Source organism: Mesoplodon bidens, assembly GCF_964165515.1.
Source record: "Mesoplodon bidens genome assembly, chromosome: X".
Classification (NCBI taxonomy): Eukaryota; Metazoa; Chordata; class Mammalia; order Artiodactyla; family Ziphiidae; genus Mesoplodon; species Mesoplodon bidens.
The window spans coordinates 141502902-141519082 of NC_138163.1; the positions used below are offsets into that span (position 1 = coordinate 141502902).

The 16181-nt window shown below is 43.9% G+C and overlaps 1 protein-coding gene across 1 annotated transcript in view; it reads left to right on the forward strand.

The window, feature by feature from the left end:
- The window catches only part of LOC308608408 (polyprenol dehydrogenase-like), a 188676-nt gene that overhangs the window by 128186 nt on the left and 44309 nt on the right, over nucleotides 1–16181 (forward strand). Inside the window, exon 4 of the mRNA XM_081221430.1 lies at nucleotides 12252–12353. Coding sequence (XP_081077556.1) covers nucleotides 12252–12353 — 102 coding nt within the window. The remainder of the gene's footprint in view (nucleotides 1–12251; nucleotides 12354–16181) is intronic.

Consider the following 16181-nt stretch of genomic DNA (forward strand, 5'->3'; position numbering starts at 1 on the left):
GGTAGAGGGGACCCCAAATAAAGGAGCACTGGTTTGCATTATGCAAAGGTGGCCTCAAGATTCCTGCCCCCCTACAAGGTGTGCATCCCTTATGTAATCCCCTCCCCTTCTCTGTAGGTGGGGCCCAGGGATGATGGGGGTGTCACTCCCATGATTAGATTATGCTACATGACAAAAGTGAAGGGACTTTGGAGATGTAATTAAGGTCCAAAATCAGTTGGCATCGAGTTAATCAAAAGGGAGACCATTGGGTAGGCCTGGCCTAAACAGGTGACCCTGTGAGAGAGACTTGAAACAGAAGCAGAAATTTTTATGCTGGCTTAGAAAAAGCTGACAGCCGTGTTTTGGGAGGGCCACGCAGCACGGAGCTCAGTGACCCCTTGAAGCTGAGAGCCACCTTTGCCCGACAGCCAGAAAGAAAACGGGACCTCAGCCCTACAACCGCATGGAACTGAATTTCACCTACAACCCGAGTGAGGCTGGACTAGGATCCCCAGCCACAGAGGATGACCCCCCAGCCCTGTTGACACCATGGTTTCAGCTTTGTGAGACCCAGAGCAGAGGACCCTGCCCACCCCCACCCAGACTTCTGACATAAAGAGCTGGGAGATGGTAAATGGGTGTTGTCTTCGTCCAGGAAGTTAGGGACAATTTGTTACACAGTGTAGCTAGCTGATACCCATGGCTCCCTCTTCAAGCCCTTCAATCCAGGTGAGAGTGAGGAGAGCCCTGCAGGCAGATGGGCGCCTGTACTCCCTGGATTCAACTTGTTAAAGCTGGTGTCTACACCCAAGTCAAGTAACCACACGACCTTCTCACCAGGGACTACGAAAGGGGATCCTGAGAGCAACAAAGGAAGTTGGCCATCTTTGTACATTTGTTTGTGTTCTCGTGGTAGGAAGTCTTTTCATCTCAATAAAAGCTGCTTGTGAAGAACTTTTTCCACCCTGAACCCCACATTACTGATGTTGTCCTGCCTCCTAGTGGACAGAAAATTTCACAAGTTAGAGTGCTGGTCGCATGGGTGGGAAGAGGGTATATATTGGAGTTGGATTTTTCCCCTTTTTTCCATTTCTGTCCACCAAACGTGACTCTTGGAGTATTTGGATTTCTTTTTTCTTTTTCTGTGACTGAGATCATTCGCTGATTGATTGACTGATTAATTGATCTGGTTGTACACTGCGGTGTTTTGTTTTTTTATGAAGATGTCCCGTGTGAAAATTTAACGTGCGTATACATTTTGAAATGATTACCAGAACCGGTGCTGTATTATATACTTGAAATTTTGCGAGGTCAGTAGATCCTAAGCGTTCTCAACACACACACAACACACCCATCACCATACATGGTTACCATTTTGTTGTGTGTGTGTGTGTGATGAGAACATTTAAGATCTACTGTCTTAGCAGATTTTGAGTATATAAGACAGTATTGTTACCCGTAGTCACCATGACGTACATTAGACCCCAGAACTTTTTCTTCCTATAACTGGAAATATGTACCCTTTGAGCAGTAGCTTCCTATTTTTCCCCAAACCCCAACCTCTGGTAACCACCATTCTACTCTCTGCTTTGTAAAGAAAAGATATTTTAATTTTATTGGAATATAGTTGATTTAAAATGTCATGTTTCAGGTGTACAGCAAAGTGATTCAGTTATACATATGCATATATTCATTCTTTTTTTAGATTCTTTTCTCATAAAGGTTATCACAGGATATTGGGTAGAGTTCCCTGTGTTACACAGTAGGTCCTTGTTGGTTATCTATTTTATATATAGCACTGTGTGTGTGTGTGTTCATCCCAACGTTCTACTTTATCGCCCTCCCCCCCGCCCACCAAGATTCCCCTTTAGTAACTATAAGTTTGTTTTTGATATCTATAAGTCTGCTTCTGTTTTGTAAATAAGTTCATTTGTATCTTTTTTGTAAATTAGATTCCACATATAAGTGCTATCATATGGTGTTTATCTTTCTCTGTCTGGCTTACGTCACTTAGTGTGATAACCTCTAGGTCCATCCATGTTGCTGCAAATGGCATGATTGCATTCTTTTTTTTTTTTTTTGCTTTATAACAAATTTAATCAGTTATACATATACATATGTTTCCATATCCCCTCCCTTTTGCGTTTCCCGCCCATCCTCCCTATCCCACCCCTCTAGGTGGTCACAAAGCACCGAGCTGATCTCCCTGTGCTATGCGGCTGCTTCCCACTAGCTATCTACCTTACATTTGGTAGTGTATATATGTCCATGCCGCTCTTTCACTTTGTCACAGCTTACCCTTCCCCCTCCCCATATCCTCAAGTCCATTCTCTAGTAGGTCTGTGTCTTTATTCCTGTCTTACCCCTATGTTCTTCATGACATTTTTTTTCTTAAATTCCATATATATGTGTTAGCATACAGTATTTGTCTTTCTCTTTCTGACTTACTTCACTCTGTATGACAGACTCTAGGTCTATCCACCTCATTACAAATAGCTCAATTTCATTTCTTTTTATGGCTGAGTAATATTCCATTGTATATATGTGCCACATCTTCTTTATCCATTCATCCGATGATGGACACTTAGGTTGTTTCCATCTCCGGGCTATTGTAAATAGGGCTGCTATGAACATTTTGGTACATGTCTCTTTTTGAATTACGGTTTTCTCAGGGTATATGCCTAGTAGTGGGATTGCTGGGTCATATGGTAGTTCTATTTGTAGTTTTTTAAGGAACCTCCATACCGTTCTCCATAGCGGCTGTACCAATTCACATTCCCACCAGCAGTGCAAGAGTGTTCCCTTTTTTCCACACCCTCTCCAGCATTTATTGTTTGTAGATTTTTTTTTTTTTTGACCATATATGTGAGGGTTTATTTCTGGGCTCTCTATTCTATTCCTGTACCATACTGTTTTTTTTTTTTAAATTAGTTTCTGCTTTATAACAAAGTGAATCAGTCATACATATACATCTGTTCCCACATCCCTTCCCTCATGCATCTCCCTCCCTCCCACCCTCCCCATCCCACCCCTCCAGGCGGTCACAAAGCACCGAGCTGATCTCCCTGTGCTCTGCGGCTGCTTCCCACTATCTATCTACCTTACGTTTGGTAGTGTATATATGTCCATGCCTCTCTTTCGCTTTGTCACAGCTTACCCTTCCCCCTCCCCATATCCTCAAGTCCATTCTCAAGTAGGTCTGTGTCTTTATTCCCGTTTTGCCCCTAGGTTCTTCATGACATTTTTTTTTTTAAATTCCGTATATATGTGTTAGCATACGGTATTTGTCTTTCTCTTTCTGACTAATTTCACTCTGTATGACAGACTCTAGGTCTATCCACCTCAGTACAAATAGCTCAGTTTCGTTTCTTTTTATGGCTGAGTAATATTCCATTGTATATATGTGCCACATCTTCTTTATCCATTCATCCGATGATGGACACTTAGGTTGTTTCCAGCTCCGGGCTATTGTGAATAGAGCTGCAATGAACATTTTGGTACATGTCTCTTTTTGAATTATGGTTTTCTCAGGGTATATGCCCAGTAGTGGGATTGCTGGGTCATATGGTAGTTCTATTTGTAGTTTTTTAAGGAAACTCCATACCGTTCTCCATAGTGGCTGTACCAATTCACATTCCCACCAGCAGTGCAAGAGTGTTCCCTTTTCTCCACACCCTCTCCAGCATTTATTGTTTCTAGATTTCTTGATGATGGCCATTCTGACTGGTGTGAGATGATATCTCATTGTAGTTTTGATTTGCATTTCTCTAATGATTAATGATGTTGAGCATTCTTTCATGTGTTTGTTGGCAGTCTGTATATCATCTTTGGAGAAATGCCTATTTAAGTCTTCTGCCCATTTTTGGATTGGGTTGTCTGTTTTTTTGCTATTGAGCTGCATGAGCTGTTTATAAATTTTGGAGATTAATCCTTTGTCAGTTGCTTCATTTGCAAATATTTTCTCCCATTCTGAGGGTTGTCTTTTGGTCTTGTTTATGGTTTCCTTTGCTGTGCAAAAGCTTTGAAGTTTCATTAGGTCCCATGTGTTTATTTTTGTCTTTATTTCCATTTCTCTAGGAGGTGGGTCAAAAAGGATCTTGCTGTGATTTATGTCATAGAGTGTTCTGCCTATGTTTTCCTCTAAGAGTTTGATAGTGTCTGGCCTTACATTTATGGCTGAGTAATATTCCAGTGTATATATGTACCACATCTTCTTTACCCATTCATCTGTCGGTGGACACTTAGGTTGCTTCCATGTCTTAGCTATCGTGCATCGTGCTGCTGTGAACATAGGTGTGCATGTATCTTTTGAATTATGGTTTTCTCCAGGTATATGCCCAGGAGTGGGATTGCTGGATCATATGGTAGTTCTGTTTTTAGTTTTTTAAGGAACCTCCATACTGATCTCCATAGTGGCGGCACCAATTTACACTCCCACCAACAGTGTAGGAGGGTTCCCTTTTCTCCACACCTTCTCCAGCATTCGTTGTTTGTTATCTTTTTGATAATAGCCATTCCAACAGGTGATGAGGTGATATCTCATTGCAATTAAATTTGCATTTACCCTGTGATTACTTACGAAGCGCTTTAGTTGGCTGTGAGGAATGCTCATGTCATCTTGGTGTTATAATCCATAAAAAGTGGGTAACACACTCATACTAAACCTACACTAGTTAGGGACTTGTGATCATGTGGGCTGGGTGGAAGTTACTTTTAGTCCAGCTCTGTGGGTGGATAAACTAAATAAGATCCCCAGAAGTACCATTTACCTCCTGGGAGTACGAATTGCTTTTAAAACTCTTTAGAAGCCCCTGTTTCCAAGTAAGACGCTGATTGTCTTCTAATCATCTGGCTTACCAGTTAGTTGGAGGTCATTCTTTTTTTTTTTTTTTTTTCGGTACACGGGATTCTCACTGTTGTGGCCTCTCCCATTGTGGAGCACAGACTCTGGGCGCGCAGGCTCAGTGGCCATGGCTCACGGGCCTAGCCGCTCTGTGGCATGTGGGATCTTCCCGGACGGGGTCACAAACCCGTGTCCCCTGCACCGGCAGGCAGACTCTCAACCACTGCGCCACCAGGGAAGCCCGGAGGTCATTCTTTTGTCTTTAATTGTAAAGTGCTTTGAGGCATCTGTTACTTGTCTTGGGGTCGATGGAGAATGTTCTCACTTTAATTTCATTTTCCAAATATACTTGGCAATCATAAACATTTGAATAATCTGTAACCTGAAAATTTCACAAATTTCAACACCTTTTACCAAAGCTTTTTACCTGTGTTGTTGTTGACTCTTTTTTGGTGGTGGCAGTGGTTTTATACTTGAGATTCTGGGGTTGAATGTAACGTCTTCCTGTGATGGTTCAGTGGTGGTGGTTTGGTGTCTCCAAGGAGAGAGAGAAAAGCGAGTGGGGAGACTTAAAGAAATGAACTTCCCTGGAGGTGTGTGTGTGTGTCCTAAAACTGTCTGTCTGTAGGGAGGAATCCCTGTAATCTGAGGACCAGGGCTTTGCTTGATAAGGGTGAGCTTGAGGCTCAGGCGGGCACAGGGGGGACAAAAAATTGCAGCTGGTTATTGTAAGACAGCATTGGATCTCCAAGATATCTTTGTGATGTGGACAAAAAATGTCACCAGCCTTTTCATTAAACAAAGGATGTTGCAGCCATCAAGCCCTCAGCCACTGTGGCTTCCCCAGTGTTTTGCCCTGAGGGGATTCAGGATGGAGTAAAACAGGATCCTGGCCCCAGAGAGTTAAGGTGCATATCAGAGGAATGATTTTAATGAGCTCAGACTCCTGCATCTTCCCATATATAGAAAAGCGCCAGATTCATTAACTTGAGATGTCTGGTTTCTTTAATAATCTTTTGATGTTTGAACTACCTGGTGTTTGTTGCAAAAACTCCTGCGTACCCTGGCTGCTTCCTGACCTCTTTGGAACAGTCCCCCAGAGCTACCTGAGAGGCTGTATCCCAGGCTTAAGTCGTCAGCAAGTCCACCAAGTAAAACATAATTCTCAACTTTTAGGTTGTGCTTTTTTTTTTCAGTTGACAGTTTAGAAAAAGGAAATATGGACAGAGCAGAAATACTTCAATTAGGAGAGCATTAGACTTAAGGAAAAGGGGATTTTTAACTATGAACCATGAGAACAAGTGACGCTGGGGCAGTGGATGTGCACAGACAGGCATCAGGGGACCAAGGCAGGTGGATGAGACCACTCAGGTGCACCTACCTGGCTGTGCCCACTGACCTCACCTGCAGGGACGGGCAGCTGTAACACAGAGCAACCAAGTGGCTGGGGCCTCACGGCTTCCCTCGGATGCTGGCCGTACAGGCTGGCTGTCTACGGTCTGATCCTTTTAGAGGTACAGACACACCTGGGAGGTATCGTGGGTTTGGTTCCAGACCACCACGATAAATCAAATATCACAATAATATAGGAAGTCACGAATTGTTTGGTTCCCCGGTGCATCTAAAAGTTATGTTCACACTAGACCATAGTTTAAGTCTATTATGTCTTGGGAATTCCCTGGCAGTCCAGTGGTTAGGATTCATAGCTTTCAGTGCCGGGGCCCTGGGTTCAATCCCTGGTCAGGGAACTAAGATCCCACAATCTGCGTGGCATGGCCAAAAATAAAAATTAAAATTAAACAAAATTTTTTTTAATTAAAAAAAGTTGCACGTGGATTAAAAGTAATTCACGTGTAACTTAAAAAAAGTCTTCTTTTTTCTTTTTTTACAATTTTTATTGGAGTATAGTTGATTTACAATGTTGTGTTAGTTTCAGGTAGGTGTACAGCAAAGTGATTCAGTTATACATATACAGGTATCCACTCTTTTTTAGTTTTTTTTTCCCATACAGGCCATTACAGAATATTGAGTAGAGTTGCCTGTGCTATACAGTAGGTCCTTACTGTGTCTAAAACAACAACACACATACCTTTATTTAAAAATAACTTTAGAGCCCAAAGTTGCTTCACTTCCTTGTGAGCCTTCCCCAAGCCATATCCTGTTGCAGTAGTAACGGGAAGTTTCCCTGATCACAGGTCAGCATCTCAAACAGAATCCTAATGAAAATGTTTGAAATATGGCGAGATGGACCAAAATGTGACCCAGAGACACAAACTGAGCAAATGCTTTTGGGAAAATGGCCCCGACAGACTTGCCCGACGCGGGGTTGCCCCAAACCTTCCATTTGTAAAAACAAAAACAAAAAACCCAAAAAACAAAACCCCCCAAAAAGTCCACAGCATCTGCAAAGCACAATCCATTGAGATGCCGTACAATGAGGTCTGCCTGCACTGGTCAAAGAGAAAAAGCAAATCCACCTTGTGGTGTGGAGTCACAGCCCCCGAGAAGGCACGTCAGCCAGGCCCCGTGGTTCAGAATCCGGTTGCTTCCTGAGATATTTCCTGAGATGCTGTCTGTGATGCCGAGTTGCTCTGGGAAGACCGCCCTTGCGGGGCGGGGTGGGGTGGGGTGGGGCTTCCGGAAGAGAGGCTGCGAGGAGTTCATTCCGCATGCATGTCCTGGTCCTGATGCAGAGCTGTCCTCTGGATGCTTTCTGGGTACAGCCTCCTATTCCGGGAAAGCGCACCCCACTCAGGACATGTCCTGGGGAGACATCCCCCTGTTTAGGAGCCATGGAAGGGTGCTTGTCACCAGCAGAACCAGAGAGAAAAATGCTCATTGGTTTATTCACTTTTCTCACTGTGTGCCTGGGATCGCTCTCTCTCTCTCTGTCTCTCTCTCTCACACACACACACACACACGCACGCACGCACGCACACACAGAATAATCTCCCTCTGTCTGCCTTCCCTATCTGGTTTTAGGGGCAGCTTGGTTCTGCTTCCTACCTGGAAAATAGCATCTCACGTCTCAACAGACTTGAGTCTGTCTCTCTGTCTAGAACAGCCAAGAGGTGTGTATATGTCACGTTTATCTTTAAGTAATGAATTATTATTTTTCTGGTTGACAGGCATTTTGATGTATTTCTGGTGTATTTGTCTCTGCCCATAGAAACGATGCGCATACAAATATTCGTATACACATCGCCTGGTGGACAGGGGTGAGACATTTTCTAGGGTATATACGCCTAGGCGTGGAATTGCTCAGTCCAGTGCTACACACACATTCAAAATGATTGTGTCATATTACATTCTTTTCCAAAGATCTGGCCCAGTTTCTATTCCGAAGAGCAATGTAGACATGTACTGATGTATTCTGTATTCTCAGAAACCTTGATAATGCGAGGTCTGACGTTTTTGACACCTTGGTAGATGTGAAGTGACATCTTCTGGTTTTAATTTGCATTTCCACTTGCTGTTGAGATAGCATGTCTTTTAGGGAGTGTTTTGGCATTCCGTTTTCTTCTCTTGGCGAGTGCTGCTCATGTCTCTTGTCCATTTTTTCATAAGGTTGTTTGCCCTTTTCATATCACTTTATGGGTGCTGTTTCACCTTTATCTTTTAAATAGAGAAATATAGGGAAAGGTGAGAGGCAGGCTGCGATAACCAAGCTGTTCTCCTTCTGGGTGCCTCCTGTTCCTTTGGGGGACCCTATTCCTTTGTCTGGAGTGAGGACAGGGCCAGGACTCTGGAAGCTGCATGGATATAGCAGCCGGCAGCTCCCCGAATTCGTCTGTGACGGAGCCGGACAGTGCTTGCTGCCCTCACACACAGGAAGAGTGAGCCCCTGTTCCCCGTTGGGGAGAGGCGGGGCAGATCTTCCGGGACCCGCTGGCCCCGTGTACGGGGGCTGTGCTTGGTGTCGGGATATTTGAAAGCTGCCCTCATGCTCACCTGAACTCCCTTCACTATAAACAGTGCCTCTCAGCCTTTCAGGGTCTTGGTGGCCCTAAAATTACCCCTGTTAGGTTCCAAGGCGGGTAGTGGTTATGGTGAGATGCAGAGAACCAATTCTAGGAGCCCTTTCATGGCAGAAATCATCTCTGAACAGACAGCCTCTCTGAAAATCATCTTGTGTTTTTCTCGTACGTGCTTATGTTTATCCCAGTGGAAACGTTTTAATTTACATTTTTGTTCGTGAATTTTTTCTTCTCTGAGTATTGATGTGAACTCCCCTCTCCTTCTGGTGCTATTTCTTTGCAGATTTTTGTATCAGAACAAGGCACACTTCATAAAAAGAATCAACTCAGGCTTTTCCCCCCACCCGCGTGTTCTAAATCAGTCAACAGAGGTGGGATCATCTATTTTTTGAAAGTCGGAAAAAATTTGATAAAATACCATGGACACTGTCCCCGCCTTTTCTGGATGTCGTTCTTTCATTAATTTTTCTATTTCTCCCATATTCGTTGCTCTGATTAGTCCTAATTTCCTTGATTAGGTCGTAACAATCAGTGTTTTTCTCAGAAAAGCATTCATTTCCTTGAGATGTTCATATTTTACTTGTAAATCTAGCATATTATTAATATCGTTAGAAGCACACACCTATCATTTTAAAATCTTCTTCCTATGATAGACTCATCCCTATTTGTAAATTTGCATTTTCAACCTTGTCAAATATATTATTCACAGTCTTCTCTGGGTCTTTGTTTCTGTCTTTTTTGTTTTTTTTGCTCTATCGATCTGTCAGATGCTCAAAGACGTACACTCATTTCTCCCATAACCATTTTGGTTTTGTCCACTTCTCCCTGCATTCCCAAGAGTTCCTGAGAAATAGACTGCGATATTGTGTTATTCTGAGAACATGGCACATGACTATCGTGACTTCAACTTGACTGAGCGTTGGACCCACAGATAACGATCCATGTTGCCCCATTAATATTTTAGTCCTGAATCGTCTCCACCTTATGTCAGTAGGGCCAGCCCTGCTTGATTTCTGCTTGTTTGCCTGATACTTTTCAGCCTTTTAATTTTCAATCCCTGCTTTAAAAAGCTCTATCATGAATATCCAGAAGAACTCTGAGTGTGGTCTTCCCATACAAGGCTACCATCTTGGTTTTGCATCCTGACCAGCCCCTTGGGGTTCACTCTTACTCTTTCAAACTGCACCCCTATCTGTTTCCTGGGTGTCCTGTTTTGCTACCCGGACAACTGGTATACCTCCTGTGTTCCAGTCCTCTGCATGGCAGACGTTCTATTTCTCATTTCCTAAGGGTATCTTGACCATTCTCAAAACATCGCAACCTTCATTTCTCTAATTATCCAGATAGAAATGAAGGTGTTCGTGATGGCACCCCAGGTAAAATGAAAAATGTCACTTGTGTCTCCTTCTCCCTGCCAGGAGCCCTGCTGTGTCACTTATCCCTGTCCCCTCTCACCGTGTGCATTGTTGGGGGGATACTTGGGTTTTAGGTGAGCCCGTAGCATGCGTGAGTCCCCATATCCTGTCAGTGATCAATCCTGTTGCTTCTGCTCGATGGGGGGCACACCTCACAGTTTGCACCTTGTCTTGGGCGTCTCTTTTCTCAGGGATGGAGCCCTTAAAGCCTTATGGTCTGCAGGGAACAGTCTGCCTTCCTCAGTGGTAGGGCTTGATTTGAGGGCTCATATTCCCTGTGCAGTGTCACCCCATCGTCCTGCCAGTGATGCTATTGTAGAGGTGAGGGGTGGGGGGCAGCTCCTCAAAGGATGTAGAAAGTGGGTGCTAATGACAAGAATGGGTAGAAAAGAAGCAAAACCCAGTAGCTCCTTCACAAGGCAGCGCTCTCAACGTGGAACATCAGTCCTCATGTTTCTGGTCATTTCTGATCCTTTTCCCCCAAGGAGCAGGGAAAAATCATCTTCTGACATTTCGAAGATCCAGTAACCGTGCTCTATTTCTGGAAGCTGAGTGTGTGGGTCCACCCATCCTTTTACCATGGGTTCGAGTTATTAGCAGTAGTGTGAGTTTTCCTCTTTTTTTTTTTTTAACATTCTTGGGAGTGTTTCAGGCGAAAGTTAGAACAGTGTGTCAGGAATGCCTATCCAGATGGCACCGTGTTCTAGAGCAGAACTTCCAAACGCCCTGTGGCAAAGCTCCCTTGTCCCCAGTCTGTCACAGCCTGATGCCATTGGAGACAGAATAGAAAGGAATTATGAGAAAAAATACATGTAAGACACATGCAAAACGGGAGTGCCCAGTGTTGCTTTTTTTTTTTAATTACTGGATTCAGCAAACATAAAATGACTTGATTTTTTTTTTTTAATTTCTACACGCATCCTCAATTTCTGAACGCGTCCTCTGGCAGACTGGTAACCAACAGATCACAGGATGGTGCCCGTCCATAGGCCACGCTGAGTAACTCTGATCCAGGAGCATGCCCACCCCCACTCCCACTGTAATTTTTTAGGGAAAATATTGAAAATATTTTAATAAATATAAACACTCGCTTGTCCTCAATGGCTGTGTGACTTGGCCCACATAGGTTCCATTCTCCGTGCTCAAGATTATCTTAAAATGTCTCTTCTGAGTGAACACTAGCATATGTGTTCCAAAATATGTACCTTCCCAAGCGAGTACTTTTGCTGGCTCTCAGGTATAATTATATTTAAAACTCCCTACAGAAACCACAAACCAACAAAATCCTGCAGGCATGTCTCACCCCTGAGATGTACGGCACAGTAGGTGCTGGTCCTTAGGATATGGAAACCGTACTCCCCTCTGTTCCCGGGTCCTGGGGCCACGGATGTCCCTGTGAGCATCTTAACCAAGAGCTGGGTCTGGGGAGACCCAAAGCGATCCTTCAGCAGAGCCAGCTGCGACAATGCAAGGACCACACTGCTGCAGAATGACCCAGAAAACTGCCTTCCGCTCAGAACGGTTGTCTGGCCTAAGTTCCCCTCTGGACCACAGGATCATCTCTGAGCTCACATGGCTGTTGGATGAACTCAGTCCCTTAAGGTTGTAGGTCTGAGGTCCTGACTTTCCTGCTGGCTCTTGAGTGGGAGCTGTTCTCAGCTCCCAGGAGCTGCCCTGAGGGCATGGCCCTCTCCCAATGAGGCAACTTATTTCTTCCAGAACAGCAGGAGAATCTCTCTGTCTCTAGTCTTCTCGCAAGAGGGAATATTATGTAATGAAATACAGTCATAGGGGTGACATCCCAGGATCTTTGCCGTATAAGAGGACACAGTCCCACCCACACTCAAAAAGAGGGCATCGTCCAGGACGTAACTCATAGAGGGTCTTCTTAGCGTATGTTGCCCACAATGGACCTTCCTCTTTTCTCTAATCCAGTGTTACTTCCCAGGAGGGATAGAAGTTAACCTCTTTAGAAATCGTCTTAGCATCTGCAGTAAATTAGAGGATAACCATGCATTTTTTGTCTTTCTCCAGTGGAATTTCTGTATTGTGACCTGGCATCCATGAGGTCTATCCAGCGGTTCGTCCAGAGGTTCAAGATGAAGAAAATTCCACTCCACGTCCTGGTCAATAACGGTGAGTTCTGGTGAAATCCAGAGGTTAATTCAGACACAGACACGAGCTCTAGCGGTCCTTTGGGAAAGTGGGATTCCCAAGGAAATGTATGTTTCAATTGTTGCCACTGCTTTGTTCCACTGATGTGTTTGGCTTTCGTTATCAGGACAGTCAATTTTAGGATGTTGCTTTGAAATGATGTAAAGTGTGGTGATGTGTCCTGTGGATTTGATATTTGGACCGGTCCACTTGGGATAAGATATGTGAGGGACATGCAAAGCGTTGGGTGTTTTCACAAGGGTTATTTTATTAAAGCCTCAGTGTGTTTCCATGACGATCATTATCTGGGCTCCAGACCCTCACGCCCAACTCTCTCTCTTTTTTTTTTTTACAACTTTATTGGAGTATAATGGCTTCACAATGGTGTATTAGTTTCTGCTTTATAACAAAGGGAATCAGTTATACATATACATCTGTTCCCATATCCCTTCCCTCTTGCGTCTCCCTCCCTCCCACCCTCCCTATCCCACCCCTCCAGGCGGTCACAAAGCACCGAGCTGATCTCCCTGTGCTATGCGGCTGCTTCCCACTAGCTGTCTACCTGACATTTGGTAGTGTATCTCTGTCCATGCCACTCTCTCTTGACATCATCCTTACAGCCAGCACTCTTCAAACGTACGTGTGGAGTCCACATCTCCCCTCCCCCTGCCTTCCACCTGCCCCCTGGCCACCTTCAACACAGACCACCCAGAGCACTGCTGTCAGCCACGCTGAGCTCTTCAGAGCATTGGAAACACGTCTGCTTTCTCACTTTCCTGCCCTTTTCCCTGCCTCTTTCTCTCTTCCGCGGCTACAGTCAACTTGTTTCATAAAAGTTCATCCAAACTCTCCAAAGAGAAACACAGTGATTAACATCTCCAGACAGTACATATAGAGGACGAAAGCTATTGTAAGCATCCTGGAAAACATTTGTGCTGGTAGAATTTAACACATTGCTTTCAGACTTGGAGAATCCAGTATATGAAGGAGGTAAATAGTTAAATTGATACAGCAGAGACTTCCCTGGCGGTCCAGTGATTAACGCTCTGTGCTCCCAATGCAGGGGGCACGGGTTCAGTCCCTGGTTGGGGAACTAAGATCCCACAGCGTGGCCAAAAATAATTAACTTAATTAATGAATACAGTAAAAGGAATAGACGTAAACAGTGAGTTACACCCACTGTACTTTTTTCCCAAACGGATAAAACATTTGTCAAATTATTTGTATTTCGTTTTTTTTAATGTCTTTTATTCTGTTTTTAAGATTTTCTCTTTACCAAGGTTTTTAGGCAATTTTATGGATTCATTTACTTATTTTGGTCATGCCCCGTGGCTTGTGGGATCTTAGTTCTCTGACCAGGGATTGAACCCAGGGCCACAGCAGTGAAAGCGCTGAGTCCTAACTACCGGACTGCCAGGGAATTGCCAAATTATTCGTATTATGGATGGCAGGGAAAACTAGGACCCTTGTGATCATACTGAGCCTCCTGTGGATAATCCAGGGTTATTTTCGCATCTAAACGTCTTTAATCCCTTCTCCGAAGTCCCTTTTGCTGGCACCCCTTTTTCTGAGGGACCCTATGCACAGTGCCGGGGATTAGGATGTGGACACATCTCGAGGGGACGGAGCATCGTTCCTCCTCCTGAGGCTGTGACACTTGTCCACCTGCTTCTGGCTCCCGAGGTCTGCTTGTTGTCATTTCCTCACCTTTCTCTTTGTCTTGTGTATTTTATCTTTCTCCCATAATACTAATGGGGTTGGCGGTCAGGGTCAGATAGAGATACTGCTGCTCAATCCACTTGTTTCATTGGAAATTCCCACTTAAGGGAAATGCATGGGATATAAACTGTGTCTCCAAAGCTACACGTATGCATCTGTGGCTTTGATGTGTGGGTACCTATGAAACACCTACAACGAATACCATTTCCCTCTACTTAGCCTGGGAAAGCACTCTGCGTGTCGTTAATGCTGCCGGCTTTTCTGGGAAGGTTCAGAATGAACTTAATGTACGCTTGATTGATATTTTTCAAGTCCCCCAAAATGATTATGCCTTAGACCTCTTTGCAGAATTAGTGCTTTCCAGAGACATGGCCATTTGTGATCCTCAGCGCTGGGGTGGGGTTCGTTTGGTGGGTGTTCATCTGTGTCCTCTGTGATTAGGAAGAAAACATTATAAATGGCCACATGTACAGGTGAGTTACATGGAGGGGCCGTGGAGATGTGTTGAACCACACATCTTTTTTCCACATTAAATTTAACACCCTCAGGAATCAGTAACGGCAGTGCGTGCCCGGTACGCTGCCATAGTGCAGGATTCCTGAGATTTTATAGGCGCATGCACAACGGAACTGAATATCCACTGAGGGTCTTTTCTTCAGTTTCAGTACAGCCTTCCATCTGCCAGGAAGTAGGGAAAATTATGTATCTCAAATCTGATGCCTTTCCCCAACAGATCTCTGCTTTGGGTCAACAGAATTTTAGTGGGAAATATGTCTGCAAAGCACATTTGCTGCAGTGGAGAGAGCTCTCTGGGGAAAATACCATAGGCAAGACATATCAATGTGTTCTCCATAATTCACCCTCGCCCTTAAGTTGCTGTTTTTTTTTATTTTTATAAATTTATTCATTTTATTTGTTTATTTTTGGCTGTGTCGGGTCTTCATTGCGGTGCACGGGCTTCTCATTGTGGTGGCTTCTCTTGCTGCAGAGCACGGGCTCTAGGTGCACGGACCTCAGTAGTTGTGGCTTGTGGGCTCTAGAGCGCAGGCTCAGTAGTTGTGATGCACAGGCTTAGTTGCTCCGCGGCATGTGGGATCTTCCTGGACCAGGGCTCGAACCCATGTCCCCCTGCATTGGCAGGTGGATTTTTAACCACTGTGCCACCAGGGAAGCCCAAGTTGTTGTTGTTGTTGTTTTTTTTAAAGAGAAAGCACTTTAAGTAATTTTATTTAGTTTATATACAATGCTCTGTTGACTGTTCTGCTTTTTTTTTTACTTGAAGTATAGTTAATTTACAATGTTGTGTTAGTTTCAGGTGTACAACAAAGTGACTCAGTGATACACACATGTATATATATATGCTATTTCAGATTCTTTTCCATTATAGGTTATTACAAGATGGTGAATATAGTTCCCTGTGCTCTACAGTAGGTCCTTGTTGTTTATCTATTCTATATATAGTCGTGTGTATCTGTTAATCCCAAACTCCTAATTTATCCCTCCCCCCACCCTTTTTCCTTTGGTAGCCATAAGTGTGTTCTTTATGTCTGCGAGTCTGTTTCTGTTTTATAAATAACTTCTTTTGTATAATTTTTTAGATTCCACATATAAACGCTATCATATGATATTTGTCTTTCTTTGTCTGACTTACTTCACTTAGTGTGATAATCTCCAGGTCTATCCATGTTGCTGCAAATGGCATTATTTCATTCTTTTTTATGGCTGAGTACTATTCCATTATATATATATGTACCACATCTTCTTTATCATTCATCTGTCCATGGACACTTAGGTTGCTTCCATCTCTTGGCTATTGTAAATAGTGCTGCTATGAACATTGGGGTGCATGGATATTTTCACATTATGGTTTTCTCTGGATATATGCCCAGGAGTCGGATTGTTGGATCATATGGTAACTCTATTTTTAGTTTTTTAAGGAACCTCCATAGTGTTCTCCATAGTGGCTGCTCCAACTTACATTCCCACCAACAGTGTAGGAGTGTTCCCTTCTCTCCACACCGTCTCCAGCATTTATCTGTAGGGCCCTTGAGTTTTGAGATGACTCCAGTCATCCTACGATGGTCCCATGTT